This window comes from Alexandromys fortis, unplaced genomic scaffold (genome assembly GCF_014885135.2).
Source record: "Alexandromys fortis isolate MF-2015 unplaced genomic scaffold, M_Fortis_MF-2015_v1.1 scaffold_35, whole genome shotgun sequence".
Classification (NCBI taxonomy): domain Eukaryota; kingdom Metazoa; phylum Chordata; class Mammalia; order Rodentia; family Cricetidae; genus Alexandromys; species Alexandromys fortis.
In genome coordinates, this window is record NW_026067913.1 from 7,644,996 (window position 1) to 7,661,839 (window position 16,844).

General features: G+C 47.3%; 1 protein-coding gene across 4 annotated transcripts in view; it reads right to left on the minus strand.

Annotated features, from left to right (window-relative positions):
- Window positions 1-3,240: 3,240 nt before the first annotated feature.
- Npas3 (neuronal PAS domain protein 3) overlaps window positions 3,241-16,844 on the minus strand; it is a 795,952-nt gene continuing 782,348 nt past the window's right edge. For 2 of the 4 annotated variants that reach the window (XM_050138903.1, XM_050138902.1), the window contains exons 9-11: window positions 11,630-11,777; window positions 8,342-8,457; window positions 3,241-7,534 (exon numbers count right to left, since the gene is read on the minus strand). In XM_050138903.1, coding sequence (XP_049994860.1) covers window positions 6,189-7,534; window positions 8,342-8,457; window positions 11,630-11,777 — 1,610 coding nt within the window. In that variant the 3' untranslated portion in view covers window positions 3,241-6,188. Of the gene's footprint in view, window positions 7,535-8,332; window positions 8,458-11,629; window positions 11,778-16,844 lie in introns of all 4 variants that reach the window. The other 2 variants (XM_050138901.1, XM_050138898.1) reach the window with 1 other exon arrangement.

Sequence of the window (16,844 nt, forward strand, 5' to 3'; positions counted from 1 at the left end):
TCTGTGTGTCCATGTGTCTGTCTGTGGAGCTGCACTGGGTGTGGCGGTTGTCCTTAGGAGAACTCTATGTGAAGACACGAGGGCACCGAGGAGATGGGGGTTAAGGTGGTGTGTGTATCAACTAAGAACTGTTGAGGATTGCTGGTAAAGCCAGAAGCTAAGAAAGAAGCACGGAGCCCGGTCTGTTTCAGGTCTTCTTTGCTGCCCCTGGCATCTAGCCCCTAAGAGCCATGAAAGCCACCCAGGATGTGGCAATCAAGTGGTCTGAGGAAACCTATACAAGGGAGTTGATGAAATCTGGTATACTGAGATACCTGTGACTGGAGTCGGTAAGAATTCAGCCCCAGTTCCGTAGGGGAGCTAGCCTTGAGCCCAGAGCTCTGAAAACTTGACATCCATCTTTGCATCTTTGAAAGCCAGGCAGATGGAAGAGCATTTAAACTTAGTCGGTTTGACAGCCGGAGGAATTTCAGCTCTAACCTATTATGGTAACCCTTCAACAACGAGCTAGAAAGACCCCGAGCATTAGAATTCTACAATGGAGCTCCCTCTCTATTCTTACCCGTCTCTGGCCTGTTGTATAGCCCTGTGTTCATCTAGGAGGCTTTGAAAACAAGCTTTGAGTTCAGTATCTATTTTGTAGCTGGCCATAGGATACAGTGTCACGCTGTACCACATCAGGAACTGCTTGGATTCTACCACTCTCTAGCTACAAAGATGTTGGATACAGAGAGGACAAGTTGTAGGCACACAGATTTCTCAGGGGACTGGCCACTCTGTGTCAGCCATGATATGGGAATGGGTAAACACATTGCTTTATCCATTTTGAACTTCCTCTCTTGATCCAGACTCAAGCTGTCCTGTCAAACATGGATATTTTCAGTAGACTCTCTGCCCCGTGATGGGTCATGCATGTCTTCTTGTCTCCTGTGGCCACCGTTCAGCTGGTCTTCACAGGGTCAACAGCATTTGAAAATCATAGTCCTGAGCGCTCTTGGAGGCCATAAAGTTGAACAGACAATGGTTTATGTCCATGGGGAATTTATTTTCTTTCTTTAGAATGATTTCCTAGGAGACCCAAGAGAACGGAAGGTGGCTGTGGTGCCCACTTGCCTTACTGTAGCAGAAAGGTTTGCTGATCCTGTCGTTTGTGGTCTCTGGGAATTGTGCTACCTGACACAATTTGTGTTTTTCACTGACATAAGGTGCCGGCAAAGCTGTTCTTGCTGTCTGTCCTTGTCTTCCAAGACCCTTACTCCTCCTATGGTTTGGAATCTATAGAAGAGCATTGGCTTGAACAGACCGCTTTCTGTGCTCGGTATTATCTATTATCCCTCAGTGTAGTGCCCAGGCTAGAATGCTTCCTTGTTAGCTTATTAAACATTCTCAGTGTGAATAGACTTTGTCTAGGAGTAGGGAAGATGGTAACAATTACCATCCACGAGGACTAAACCCAGCTTCTTCAAGTGCGACCAAGTGTAGTTCTTCCATTTTGGCTTTTCTATTACTGTGTGTAAAATTTTTCTTTTTTCTTTTTATTGCTGAATGAATTTTGTCATCATCAGCTGGAAGACCTGAGGCAGTACAGGGAACCTGGTGTCTGTCCCCCTAGCTCCCTCACCCCTGCCAATCTGCCCATCAACTATAAATTAGAGCGCCGACAAACTCACATGCTACCAGTCTGGCAGAGTAGAACCTGTTCGTTTGTGCAGAGCTGGGGACTCTGGCTGGGCTGCCAGCCCTGGGGCTGAGGAAATGTAAGAGTGTTCGGAGGGACAGAGGTATGACCCTAGGGTTCACTCACCTCTATGGCTGGGAAGTTATTTCATTAGTGACCTAACATTGATGGGTATGTATAAGAGACAGGGAACTTGATGCTGAGGACAAGAATCTAGAATCTCTCCCACTTTTCCTGCAGAAGTGCTGCAGACTGGGGGAATCTGAACTCATCTATGTCTGGCTTGCCCACATTAACCCTCACTGCTACCACTTCTGGGTCACAGGGCTGAATGTCCAGAGTAGAGTGTCATGGCTGGCCACCGGCATCATCCGCTGTCACTAATACAACTGTCCCTGTGTCTTGAGGAGACCTTGGCCCATGCAGAGTCCTGAATGCAATCCCTGGGGGTCAGCACCACCAGTTCCCACCGGAGTACTTGGGGCGGTCCCTTCCTCATTCACCAGTCATTCGTTTAAGATTGGGTTTCTGCTCCTGTTTACTTTCCCAGTCTAACTATATATGTACTTAGCTGACTTCCAGGAGCAAAGGGGAAGAAAGGAGCTGGGCAAAGTCAGGTATGTGTTTCTTTCTCTAAGTCCTTCTGAATAAGGGCCCACACAGGGAATGACAGAGAAACCTAGGGCCGTACAAACCTAACTACACTGCCATATCTACACCCCCATTAAAAACAGCTACCGGCAATGTGACAAATGCCACCCAAGACTTAAAACTAGGAAGGTGAGAGTTACTATCGTCTGTAGTTTTTGTGCAAACGTTTGTCTCCTTTGCCAGTTCAATCTACTTGTCTCCTTTTTCTATAGCGTGTAGAGTTACCTACCGACCCACCTCATCCTTACCTTTGAGATAACAGCTGGCACTTTAGAAAATCCTTCACATAACCTGCTTTGAAACCCAGCAGGCCACATGTTGACTTCACCGTGACTTCCTCAGCCTGGCCACAAAGTAGGGTATGGAGGATAGAGAGAGGGCGGAAGCATGAGCCAGTCGGTTATACATTACAGATTATAAGAAATGAAAATACGGAGTGCATTTCCAATGATTAATGCATGAAAACTGTCACCACTTAGTGTGCATTAACCAAGAAGAGAATGCACTCTCCCCACAGCGGTTAATGTCGCAGGCCCATCGTTCGGTGTTGATCGCGTGCACAATAGATGCTCACTATGACAATGAGTTGGGGTAGCTGGGAATTCAGGATGGTTGCAAGTTCCGTGTAGTATTTGGATTAGCATCGTAATCTGTGCCTTGTCAGCCTCATTGGGAAACAAGCTACACGTATATTTTTTCTTCAAAACTAACAAAAATATGGATGCATTTTTTTTGAAAGAAAAGCTTTTTCTTTCTTTCTTTTTTTTTTTAAAGATAAAGAATAATGACCAAGGTACCTGCTTAAACAAATACTACCAGCATTCACTAGTCAGGATGATTCCATGTAAAAGAAATGATGCCAGATAGTAACAAATCCAAGAGAAGTTTATTATGAGAATGGCACCTGCGCATGAAAAAATTAAGTTACATAAAGACAACCATGTATGTGACATGTATGAGAATCTACAAAAGTATAAAAAGAACCCTGTTGTAAATGAAGTATGTACATTTCTGATTTGCAGCATTATCAATGGTCAATGAAAAAAAATGTTTCAAAATAAGCCAGGCACTCAGGAAGTTAAGTCCGGTTAGCTTCACACAAAACAAACATAGCATAGCTGTCGCTTTGTAACGTTTTAATTATTTTTATAGAGAGATTGTAGAGTTGGTAACACTGCTAAGGGCTTGACGAACAGAATATCCCTTTCCCCATTATTCAGCTACGTGGCACCAGTCTCCTCATAAAAGTTTTCATATATTTGTACAAGAAAGAGTTAAAAACACAGACACAGTCTTCACAGGTAATGGAGTGTTTTTTTTTTTCATTTTGTAATTTTAAACACTATGGATTTCGACAGCAGCTGTGATTATCTGTTAGTTTTAAATCACCAGAAATCATTTTGACACAACACAGAAACATTTATAAAAGAAAAAAAAACCCAGCTGTCTAGCTGTTCTTTGTAGCTGATAGGTGCATTCCCTTGATTGTTCGATAGCTAGAGTACGGCTTCCAAAACTAATCTTTAAATTTCTCCATCGGCTTTTCTCATCTTCTAAACTGACTTAAGTCGTCCAAGGAAGCTCAGTGCTAAGATTTGTGGCATTTAACTTCCTTCTGTTATTATTCCACCATGGCTTGGGCCCAACTCACAGAATCAAAAGTTCTACAGGAATCCACTCAGCACGGTGATAATTCAGAGGACAGCTGAGTTACTATATTAGCATTGCACGAATAAACAAATATATATGACAATTCTATATCCCATTAACCCCTCCCATTTTGCTTAAAAAAATGTTGGTTGGCCTTAGAAATCATTTTCTGTCTCACTGGTAATTGCTTTATATACTGCTCCATCAGCCAACTTGAAAGGAAACCAAAGAAAAGCACCCGCTGCTTCACCGTAGAGCACAAGGGACTCTGGGAATGTTAACACTGAGGCTGTATGGCATCGGTTTACTTACTATATCTGAGCATTACTCTTCAGTGCTCCGGGGTAAGCACTCCAGGAGCGTCACACCCAGAATTCCGTTGTGGGAAAAATGGCTCCATTAACCTTGAGCTAGTTAAGAGTCTCTCTCTTTTTTTTTTTCTTCTTTTTAATCGCTGAGAATGAAATAGATCCAGGGGTATCCGAGAAGGGAAGCAGGGGAGAGAAGGGGGAGACCAGCGGGAAAGACAGGGAAAGCAGGGGGAATATACAACAGCAAAGCAGCGGCAGGGGCGCGGCAAAGGAAAGCAGGACGCGCGGACAGCAGAAGCAGTACAGGCGACAACAGGGAAAGGCCACCACGAGACACCACTAACCCCCAAGAGTCACTGATTCACTAGGACTGCAGGAATGGGACTGCGCCACTCCACTAGAGACAGAGCACAGAGAAGACAGTGGACGAAACGACTACGTTAGCTTAGCATATACTGCATATAGGAACACACACCGAAACTGCAATGGGACCCACAGCCAAGGACACGACACGTTGCACATGTTTACAGTTCTCACACCTGGTATTAGATGCCTTAACACACAGCTGCCAAAAAGGAAGCGGGAGAAGAATCTATACTGGACAGTCATTTGGAGTGTTTGACACCACACTGATTTCTGGCAACAAAGACAAAATAGGCTATTTTTTTTCTTCTTTTTTTTTCTTTTTCTTTTTTTTCATTGAATGTGCAGTTTTCAGTTGCAGTTATCTGTCTGAAGCCCATTAACCAATTCTTTAGTTTTAAAAACGTGTTGGCTTCAACTCAGAAATAAGAACCAAAGGGAAATAAATTCCATCAAATTAGCCCCAAGAAATCCCAAACAAAAACCATGTTAAATATTTCTCCGTTTCCTTCTTCCACTCTGAAGTGTTACTGAAGTTGCAAACCAGTCTCCGTTAGACTGAGCAAGGACAGAGAAAAGCTCAACGAAAGGCAATATGTACTCAGACTGCTCCTCAAGTCAGTCCGAGTTGTCCAAAGCCCCCTTTTAACAGAGCTTTACTGACCCCTTAAATTGAAAGTGAGGCTATGTTTGTTAGCTGGGAGGTAAATGTAAGTCCTGCAGCAAATGCTAATGAGGGCTTTGTCTTAACTAACCAAGGAGACTGTAGCAACGGGGGCTCCAGACTAGGACAGGACACAGTTTCTTTTCCAAAACCCAGCCCGGGAGCTGCATTTTGTATGAAGACATTACAGATTAATAAATGATAGCACCATGGTTTTAGAAATTAAGTTAATGTCTCAGTAATTACCACTTAGTCCAACTTTTTTTTTTTTAAAACACTCTAGTCACAGGCCAGAAATTAAGTTTAAGAACCCAAATTATTTTTATGTGCAAGTAAGAAAATCTTAAAATCTTAATCATAAAAAGAATTAAATTCTGCATAAAATTCTAAAATACTATTCCCCTATTTTCAAAGGAATTAGGGACAGGGAAATCAAAAAACAGCCACCCCATTTCATTTGACTTAGTCAACAGGGCACAATCATTTATGTTTGTCTCTTTCCATCTTGATCATATCAAGATCTTTAGGAAGAAAACCCAACGGTTGTCACTTGAGAAATCTCTTGACCACAAGACTGAGTATTCTATGGCAGAGGCATATACACGAAAAGACATCTTAATAAAGATGCAAAGGAAAGCCAAACAACCCAACACACATCTTAGAAGACAAAATGGCAGGCAACCGGTCATCTGACCCTCTGAAGGCAAAAAAATAAACATGTCTTTACAAGAAAGAATAAGTCCAGTGAAAGAAAGAGAGGGGTGGAAGGGGGCCGCCGTGTTGCAAGAAGACGCTGACCTGCTCGAATTCAAAGTGCTAGAATGAAAGGTCTAAATAAAAACGCCGACGATGCCTCGGAGTGGGGCCCCGCTCAATCCTCCTTGCGCTCCAGAGTCTGTGCCGCGTGGATGCCGTTGCTGTAGACCGGGAAGGGCAGCGTGGAGAAGAGTCCCTCAGCCGTGGTGAAGACATTGCCACCGGGCATCTGTGTGAGGCTGGCTGCGCTCACAGCGCCGCCAAAGGGTCCTGACATGTTGAGCCGGTGCACGTGGTGGTAGAGCATCTCCATGGGCGTCTTGGGGTCGAGGCCAAAGCCGGGGCTGTTAACGTCCACGAAGTTAACAGCATGCGCGTTGGGTAGCAGGTTGCCCTGCATGGCCAGGGTCACCTCAGCAGGCGCGTAGCGGATGGTACCTGTGGTGTAGACCCTCTGCGCGGCCGTGCTGGTGGCCGCCAGGGTCCCTGTCACCCGGTGTACGAGAGGAAGCACAACGTTGCCCGCTTGCAACCTCTGCAGGGCCTCCAGGTCCCCAGTGTACAGCAAGGAGTTGGAAGCACCAGGGCCACCTCCGCTGGCTCCCGCCCCGCCCCCGGGGTGCTTTTCCCGAGGGGATGCCGAGAGTGGGGGCGACAGCGGGTCGGAGGCCACTGGGGCCGAGCTGCTGAACTGAGTCTTGCGGCCAGCCCCGCCATCGGCGCCCGGTGGGGTGAGGACCGAGTCGGGGATGGCCACGTGCAGTGCTCCCACGCTGCTGCTGCCGCCACCACTGCCACCCTGGCCCTGAGGGGACGGGAAGTGCTCCGAGTTGGGGGGTTTGGTCATGCTGTACGGGGACTCATTCCTGGAGATCTCCCGGTTGGGCGGGTAGTTCCAGATGCTGCTGTCGTTGTCGAAGTTGATGGGTTCGGCGATCTCTGTCTTGATCTTGAGCACCGAGGCGCTGTGCGGTGATGACAGCAGCCGCGGTGGCTCCACCAGGCCGGCGTCCAGGCCCGGGCTGGACGTGCTGGACAGGCGCCGGCGACTGGCGCTGCCGCCCTTCTGCCTTTTCCGCCGCCGCTTGCGTTTCTGGTGCTTGCTGGACGCCTGTGCGCCCGCCTCGCCCGCGCTGTCCGAGTCCTTGGCGCTGTCCGACGTGAGCGACTCGCAGGGCTGCAGCCGCAGGTCTGCCTCGCTCTCCACGTAGCGCTCCACCTTGATCTGCATGGGGCCCAGGGCGCCAAAGCCATCCTCGGCTGCCTTGGGGTGCTCAAAGTCCGAATGCTCGAAGCTGTCGTCGCTGTCGCGGCTGTCTGGGTTGCTGGAGCTGTGGCCGTCGTCGTTGCAGTTCATGTCGTTGTCACAGGCACTGCCTGACTTCTTGCGGTCAGGTTCTGGATCTTCACTGTTCTCGGACTGATTGCCCTTCTCGTCGGACTTGGAGTTCTCGTTGTCCTCTGCGTGAGATCCGCAGGTGGCGGAGGGGGGGGGCAGGAGTGGGGAGAGAAGACACTGTGTTAGCAGGGCAGCAGATTTTAGCATCAGGCATAGGACGAGCCAAAGCACCCTTCTGCAAATTGAGAAAGCCTGGGATTGAAGTTTAGCGGAAGGGGCGGGCCATAGGCCAGCAATACCCGCCCCTTCCGGTAGGCCATCCACACACAAAGTCCTATACTTGGCGCTAATGCCTACCCCAGGCCCTGCCCTGTCCATCCAGGTCAGATACTGCCTGTGAACAGATGGTTGTTAGGCACAGGCAAGCGTGGGAACTCCTGTGGACACAGCCAGGGAGTCGGATTAACCCGGAATATGGTTTAGGGATATGGAAGACAAGACACTGGAGCGCCAGGTGACTGTTAGAGAGGTTTGTGCTTTCCACCGATGGAAATCTATTCATTATCGAAAACCACAGCCTATCTGTGGTCCCCCCTTCCCACCACGCTATCATTCCCTATTTGACTTGTCTTTTTATTTGTGTCTGTCTCTTTCTTCAGCTATAAGCTCATGATAGTAAGGGGTTTTGTTAACTACTATGTTAATAAGAGGCAGAGACAAGGGAGGGGGTGGCGATGACAAAACATTTTAAGGACCAGGAAAACAAACTCTACCATAAAGTGCACCCCACATCCCAAGCTGTGACCAGAATACAGCCAATTTGGCCAGCTGCTAGGCCTCTGACCCTGGCCCTCTGGCTGCTACCCACCCCTTGTGTTTAGACCGGCAGGCCTTAGCTATAGATCATGGAGAAGTAATACCTGTTATACCTGAGGTGTCTTTAGAGTCTGATTCAGAGTCGGATGTCTCAGAGGATTCTGAAGTCTTCTCTGGCAAGTGCGGGAGCTGCGCGATGTCCATGGGTGTGTCCTTGTACTCAGGATTGCTGTGGGAAGGAAGACATCCATCAGGAGGGCAGGCATTCGTCATCTCCTGAACTTTCTTGCCCTAAGACTCCTGGAGTTGAGGAAGTTTAGAGGACTAACCAGGAAGTTATTTCTCAGCTCCTCACGAGACTTCTCGCAGAAACTTGGATTGTGCGTGCCAGGGTACAGGTGTGCCCTGCCACAATGATTGAATACCCCAAATGCTGCATGAAAGCCGTTAAAAAGCTTTTAAATAATCAGGTACCACTGGGGGCCAGAGAACCATGCGGCTTGATGCTCCTCCTGGCATAACACCTGGGGGCTGGGCCAATGAGAGGAAATCTCAGCAATTCATTCCCACACCACCTGGTGTGTCCTACCGTCTTCTGTGCTTCTAATGAGTTCATTGCCTCAGTACCCTTGCCTTGGCCCCTTGGTGCAACCTCTCAGCTGTTCCGATGGTTCCAATGCTATGGCGGGGGGGTGGGGGGGTTGGGAGATTGGGGAGGTGAGAGGGCGGGCTGGCGGCAGGCCCTCAGTGCCTAACGATCTGTCAGATGCACAGGTGCATCTTGGGATGCGAGGCTCCCAAACTGTCAGCACACCCATTACAATCACAGTTTCATCTGCTCATGCGGAGTACACCTGTGGCTTGTTAGCTGGGGCTCTGATTGCGGCGGGAGAGGCCCTAACAGAATGGAGCTAAGCCCATGTACACAAGTGTGCTTTATGCTTGTTCTGTTTTTAATCTGGAAATGAGCCTCTCCCGGAAGTGAAATGTTTGGTCAGTTTGAGTTAGCCATCTTCTGGAAAAGCCGATCCCAGGCGGCCACACTTATTATCAGTAGAGGCTTCTGACCGTAACCTCGAGGCATGAGGGGAAGCATCTTGCCTCCAAATGGGAAGTGCCTCGGCTGTCTTGGGCACGGCTGGCCAAGGCGGTGACGACAGATGATTGTGGGCTCAGATGCTTCTGAATCCCCCACACTAAGAAGCCACTGTTTCCGACCACTCTAAAAATTGCAAACGTCCCTGGGAGGGTTAATTCGCTAAGATGGATTATCAGGCATTTACTCCTTAGTGTGAATTAGCTTTAACAGCACCAGGGTTTTTCTAGATAATCAGATGAGACTAATGGTGGGGAGGCAGACTTGGCACTCTGCAGCCTGAGTGTGGAATTCCAGTCCGTGCTCCCAGGAAATGGGCAGTGCTCTCAATAGCGGAAGGCGAGCCTGGATAGGGCCCGGAAGTGGAGTATTGCTTAGGAAAGAACAATCCCTTTTGGCTAAGAAGGTGGGAAAGAAAAGGCAATTTAGGAGTTTTTCTTGTGCCCAGGAATGATTTTCTTCCTAGATCGCCAGCCTCCAGAGTGTCACCTATGGGTGGCTGGCTTGTGAACTGGGTTTGTCTTCCTGTGGTCCTGGTGCCATGGGGTCTCCGTGATCACTTGTCTCCAGTTCCTGGACAGTTACTAGTGAGCTCAGGGTAGGTCTTCAGGTCATCTGTAAAAGACCTACCACGCATGAGACCAAGGCTCTGAAGCCTGCAGGCTGGCCTTTCATGCCCAAGTGGCTTTCTTCCTCTCTTATGAAACTCGGGGAGATAGAACACCAGGAGCTTATGGACTAGTCCTCATCGACCCTAGACTAGATTAATGGTGGTGAACCAGTGTCTTCTATTCCTTGCTACTTCTGCCACTGCAGGCAGCATGGGGAGTCATGTGGCTAAAGAGGTAGTCTAAAGTATATAGACTTTAGATATAGATATCTATATCTAACATACAGATGACCTCAGAGGCCTTCAGTGTGCCAACATGGTGGGCAGACACTGTCTGGCCTTGGGGAATGTTTACCGGTGTTTAACTCCTCACAGCCACACCACCACATTTGCCTGGCAAAAAGAGCATCTGTGCATGGGATCTTGTTCAGTTTTCTGTAGCAGAAATAGTGACCGTTTCGTGGGATGACTTAAAAGGACCCCTTGATGTCAGACCCCAGGACCCATGACAGTATCACAAACACAGGGGACAGTCCTAGTGATTATCAAGCTTTGCAGAAAGCCACACACACACACACACACACACACACACACACACTTTTAGAGAGAATTAAAGAGGTCAAAAAAGGAAAAAGAAAAGTGGATAAATGAAAACTCCTGTAAGTGGGACCCATTAAGGCTCTCTCTCCAGAGCAATAATCATTAGTGTCTGATATGCGGTGGGCAGCAAACACGTTTCATGCCTCCAGTCAAAGGCCAACGTGTGGGAAACACTGAAGAGCCCGTGTGCAGATGAGCCAAGCTGGCTAACACTTCAGCTCCATTTGGCTGTCTCTAAGAAAAATGGGACTTAGGTAGTCTTGGTCGAAATATCAGCCAAAGGGCATCAACGTCCAACATTAGCTCCACTGGAAGTTTCCCTACTCAAGCACACATGGATCCTGCTTGGTGCTTTTCGGACAAGAGACCAAAGACTGACGATGGTGGTGGGTGGGAGGCACGCCAAACGTTGTGCTAGCTTCGTGACAGGACTGGTAGAGAACGTTCCAGAAGGCTTGTCCTCAAACTCAGAACCGTCCAGATTGTCGGAATCCCAAAGCAGAATAGACACAGGGAAAGAGAAAGAAAAGGTACCTTACACCAGTGTCCGGGAAGCAGCTGAATTTGGACTCCCATGGATACAAATTTTAAGAGCATAAAACTTGTCTAAGTGCATAGAGTGGCAAGCAAAAAGAGATTATTACCATAATCATTGTTATTATTTGCACCGAGACTGGCAGTGTTCGGGCAAAATCGTTAATCTTGCTTACCAAAATTTGAGCGCCCAGAGAGCAAGACCGTATGCAGAAGGAAGAGGGGATGCAATTCCCTGCAAGGATCCTTCTTGCTTTACCTTCCCAGGGGTTGGAGTGCAGAGGCAAAGGCTATGTAGGAGCTAGGGAGATGCTTCCTGTCTAGACTGCAGCTGCAGGCATCTTTTCTGGGTGGGACGTGGACCAGGAAAGGATGCCAGTTTCTCTAGAGCTTCCCAAAGACTGGCAACCCAAGATTTCCTGGGCTTCGATCTTCTCCCGTTTCTTTGAATTTTGGGGGAAGAAAGAGCAGACTGCCCACGTCCCGAGAAAAGATGGCACCCGTGACGTTTCAGCTGTTAACCAGTTTATAACCGAGAGAGAAACGAAACAGGAAAGATACCTGAGAAGATAATTCACCCAGATGATGTTCTTCTCGTTCGCGTTCTTAGCGTTGATCGCTATGGTGGCACTTGACTGTATCCAGATGTAGCCTCCATTTTTCTGCATCCAGCGATAGTACTTCGTCACACACTGACCCTTATTCAGCACTGGGATAGGGTAAAGTGGGGGCGGGGGCGGGAGAAAACAAAACAGAAGGCATAGTATTACGATTGTCACAGAACGGTTTTCATCTCTGCCCAATCTCAGACCCAATCCAGGGTATGCCCGACTTAAGATGCCATTAGCACAAATGAAGTCAGCTTCTCACTGGAGCGGCAGCTGCCCAGCTAGGGTTCCTGGCATTTGTAGTGAGCCTCTATTCCCTTCTGGGCAGCCATGGTGTGAAAGGAGGAATAAAAGGACCACTAATTTTTTTGGCTCAGAGCACACCTAATGTGGTGTGGATATTGTCAGTAGGTTTAGCATCAGATGGTAAGGAAGGCAAATCTGGGTATGATTTATGCATGGCTTCGAGTTGCCCTCTCTGAGATTCTGGATATTTGAATGGTTCTGAAGATGCCTAACTCCCTCTGTCTTTGATCATTCCCCTTCAGCCTGAGCAATATCAACCCGTGTCCTTAGCCATCTGTTCCTTTTGATCTTGTCTTACAGAATTTATAGTCCTTGGATGAACTAAATCTACATTGGTCAGCCGGGGTAAACTGGTGAAACGGGCAGAAGGTTAGAACAAAATTAATCCCCCCAGCCAGTCAGAGAGAGACACTGACTCTTGACTTGACTTGAGCCAAACAGAGTGACAATCCCACGCAGCCACTGAAATACGGCGCAAAACGAGGACCAAGTGAAAACGTTCAGTCACTTGAACCGGTTGGTGCCTTTAAATGCCCACTGTAAAATGCAGATGTTAAAAACGACACTTTAACCAGAATCTTGCCAAGTTGAGACAGCTTTGATTTGTATCTGTGTTCTCCTGAGCTACTAAAAGGGGAAACTGCAGTAAATCATGCCCGAAATAAAGTGCTCCGGATGGGAATGGTTCCAGAGTCCGCAGGTAAGGCTCTGCCCTTAGGACTCCCAGACCGCTGCTCACCGCGCCCCCCCACCCCCAGCGCACCAGCCTGCCAGCCACTAGAGGGCAGTGCGCACTCGTCTACATGACCCACTTTTGGCATGTCCTTGTCTCCGTCTGCTAAAATGAGAAGCCCCAAACTGCTGTAATAAATTTGGCTAAATTAGCTGCTAAATGGTTATCTCAAGTAATATGTATTTGCATTAATCATCTTGCTGTAAACCAGAACAAGCCAGAGTCCTAAAGATGTAGTAAATTCATATTGTCCATTTAATTACGGCTAATAAGTGCTTCATATACAATAGTTTCATGAAGCACATTTTGATTTTTTTTTTGGGGGGGGATGTGGATGGGGAAAGGGAATCACTTTGGAAAAGAATGAGGTTTCGGGCTGTTGAAACTCTTCCTGCCTCTGGAAGTGGCCACAAATCAAACCTCCACGGGCCGTGTCTATAAGCAGACAGGCTTCCGTGCTTTTTTTTGTACTCCCCCCCCCCAATATGCTAAATGGACGGCTGTAAAACTTAATAATTATGTCTTCGCTGTTGCTTGAAAAAGCCTTGATAAATGCCTCACACGGTGGCAAGTTTTGTTCTAAAGCTGCCACACCGTGCAGGGCTCTGGAGGGCCGGGGACTGTCACCTTTCCTTGGTGGCGAGCTTCTACAGGTAGCATTGTGTGCTCCTTTTGTTGGGGCCTGTAAGTTCTGCTCTTCTGCATGCATGGCTTCCCAGGCTAGCGGAGGCAGAGAGCAGTGAGGTGCCAGGCGTACCACACGGCTCTCCTTTCCTGTCAAGCCACTGTCGCGTGCCTTTATTCAGATCCTCTCAGCCTGGTTAACTACTAATTGAGGACAGAGGCTTATGCGATTCTTCACAGAGGAAACCACCACACTCCAATCTGGTTGGTGATATAATTCTATATGCTTTGTAACCAGAATAAAGGAGACTTCCTCACGGTTTTAGTAATTTTGGACAAAGACCAAAAGACTAAGAAATCATTTTGAAGAATCACATGAAAAAAAATTGTTGAATCAGCAGGTGGCACAGCCTGGTGTGTGGGGGAAGGGGGGAGCTCTGGGCCAGACTGGAGCAGAACAGGCAACAAACAAACAGAAAACCCCAAATCCAGAGAGGAAAGAAACTGGGAGATCGAGTTAAAATGTAAAGGTGACAGAAAGACCTCTGCCTTTTCTTCCTTAAAACGCCCGCCTCCCAGTCAGTTATCAGATAAGGGCCTAAGAAGGTTTGCTGAGGCAAAGAGCGCCTGCGAGGCCATCTTTTTAAGATGGGGTTTGATGGCTTGGTCTGCTGAAGGGCATTTGGTAAGATGATAAATACAAATGTATTAGTATCCATGAGTACATTAAAGCAGGCTTAGGAATGCTCAGCAGAGACAGAAACCCTGAATGAAAATGAGGCAGAGAGGTGAGTTTTGATGTGGAGGAGGCCTGGCAGGGACCCGGAAGCAAGGGTTTCCTCCTCTTGGAGCCAGGGAGCGCTGTGACTGCCCTTGGGCCACTGTGGTGAATACCGACGAGTGGGTTGCAGAGGCGCTGGGGCACAGCTGAAGACAGGCATTCTCTGGGTCCCAACTCTGCCCTGGACTAGTCTTTAACAAACAGAATCTTTCAAGGGCCAGCATCTTCACATGGTCTTCAATCATGACTTGTAGATTGGTGTTTTCTGAATGAGTGGGACCTCCATGTGTCGTTGGAATTCAGAGAAGACCGAGAGAACGAAGGTTGACCAAAGTGTTGCCCAAGTTGCTTTCGTTTTAGAGTTCACATCAAAGGTGCCACCGCGATGTCTTCTTTGTCTGAATCAGGAATACTTTTTGCTCACATCTTCTCACAGCATATAAATTTATAACTTTAGGATGAAGCTTATTTCTTGAGAAAAAAAAAAAAAACATACTAGCAAATCAGTTGGATCATTCCAGCTGTGCCAGAGGCAGGATCTGACAGCTTTTCCTGAGCTCATGTGGTCCTAATCAGCTCAAGAAGAAAAGCCACATTGGTACCAGTTTGAAAGAGATTTTTAGCGTGTAATAAATTAGAGAACTTGAAAAATACAAGAAAAAAAAACCCTCTCTTGATTCTCTGCTATCTAGTAGCTGCTGCTGTTATTTTGGAGCGGTAGGTTTGAAGAGTAGGGAGAAGTGAAGAGATATTTAGGTTAGTCCTCTTCACAAAGTCCCTTTTGTGAGGAAACCCAGAAATAAGTACAATATAACTTGGTCGATATAACAATCCTTAAAAGCAGTTAACTAGCTAGGCAGTGGTGGCGCACACCTTTAATCCCAGCTCTTGGGAGGCAGACAGGTGGATCTCTGTGAGTTCGAGGTCAGCCTGGTCTACAGAGCAAGTTTCAGGACAGACAAAGAGGCCTATACAGAGAAACCCTGTCTCAAAAGCAAGACAAAGACTTCTCATCAAGCCAGTGAGCCCCAGGGTATGTTCACAGCACATGCTGAAACAAGAAACAAGCAGAGGGAAAGGAAAAACACGTCGATTAAGGGTTTTTTTTTTTTTCCCCCTATCACATCTTTGAGATACAGGCTGAGTACTGCTGACACACGACCTGGCATCATCCTTGTGCCTTGTTCTAAAGTTTACATTCTGCCATCAAGATTCTTGGGTTGAGGCTGGGCGGTGGTGGCTCACGCCTTTAATCCCAGCACTAGGGAGGCAGAGGCAGGCGGATCTCTGTGAGTTCGAGACCAGCCTGGTCTACAGAGCTAGTTCCACGACAGGCTCCAAAGCCACAGAGAAACCCTGTCTCGAAAAACAAAACAAAAAAAACAAAAAAACAAAAAACAAAAAACAAAAAAAGATTCTTGGGTTGAATTGATGATTACATCAAAACATCCTTAGAGTTATGTCTTTTAAGGGTATATGGTGAAGTATTAGTTTTTGTTTTAAAATCTCAGAGAATTTCAATGGCCTTTTCTTAGATATTTTTCTTTTTATTTTTTCTCTTTCTTTTTTTTTTTTTTTTCCTTTTTAACAAAGTGTCCATGAAGATACAGGGAGGAGAAATAGGTTTGCCTAGGTTTTCTCAGAATGGTTCAGGCACTCTTTTCTTCTTTATTATTCCTAGTCTAAGCTGGTTCCAGTGGCCTCTGTTCTGAGGGAACGCTGCCCACCTCCCCACCTTCCTTCCACACTGAAGGCTCTTTAGGATTACAAACTGTGTCTTGAGACAGCTGAGCCTGGACTTGGGTGAAGAACCCAATGGGAACAGTCTGGGTCCTCCTGGTTGAGGCCTGCCCACCTAGCAATTAAGGAACCACACTGAAGGTCTGTTTGACTAGTCAAAAACGCTACCTTATGCCTAACTGGAAAACGGGTGGCAAACATACTCTAAAGCCAACTGTGAAGTGCTTGCATTTTTAAACATGTGACTTTTGATAACAAATACCTCGCTAAGATGATAATATTTATTGAATGTTTTTTTAAAATGACACTTGATCTTATGACTCAGGACCACAGGCTGGCATACAAGAAAGTTATGTTTGTCAATAATATCTTTTCCTCCAAACCCCACAAACGTTGGGGTACATCTGTGTCCCAGCACACGGTTCCCAACAGAAGGATTTAAGTTTTTCTTCGGGAAAACTTTGTCCCAGACATGGACAATGACATGATGCCAGTGTCTGCGACAGGGATACGATTCTATCAGTAAATTAAAAGAAATCAGTGCAAATGTGCCTCCAGAAATATGAAGAGGAGAGGGAGAGAGCGAGAGCGCTGGAGTCCAAATAGCGAGGTAGAAGGGAGCGGTGGGGTGGGGTCTGATGGAGCCCTCGTTTAGCACAGCGCCTCACAAAAGGACACTTAGCAGTCTGCATATGCATTCAAAAGCTCCAATACTTGGTGCTTTCAGGTAAGTATAGAATAACTAGGAAACTCTGAGCTCATCCGCACTTCACATTCACACAGCTGAACAAAGGGCTTCATTGTCATCCAGGCAACGGGGATGCCTGCGACTTCGGGACCTTACCCCCTCACTGAGCTACCCTCCTCAATAGCTGTGCAGCAGAGAGATAGGCGCCCTTTGCGTGGAACTCAAGGATGATTTCAGAGAGAGAGAGAGAGAGAGAGAGAGAGAGAGAGAGAGAGAGAGAGAGAGAGAGAGAGAGA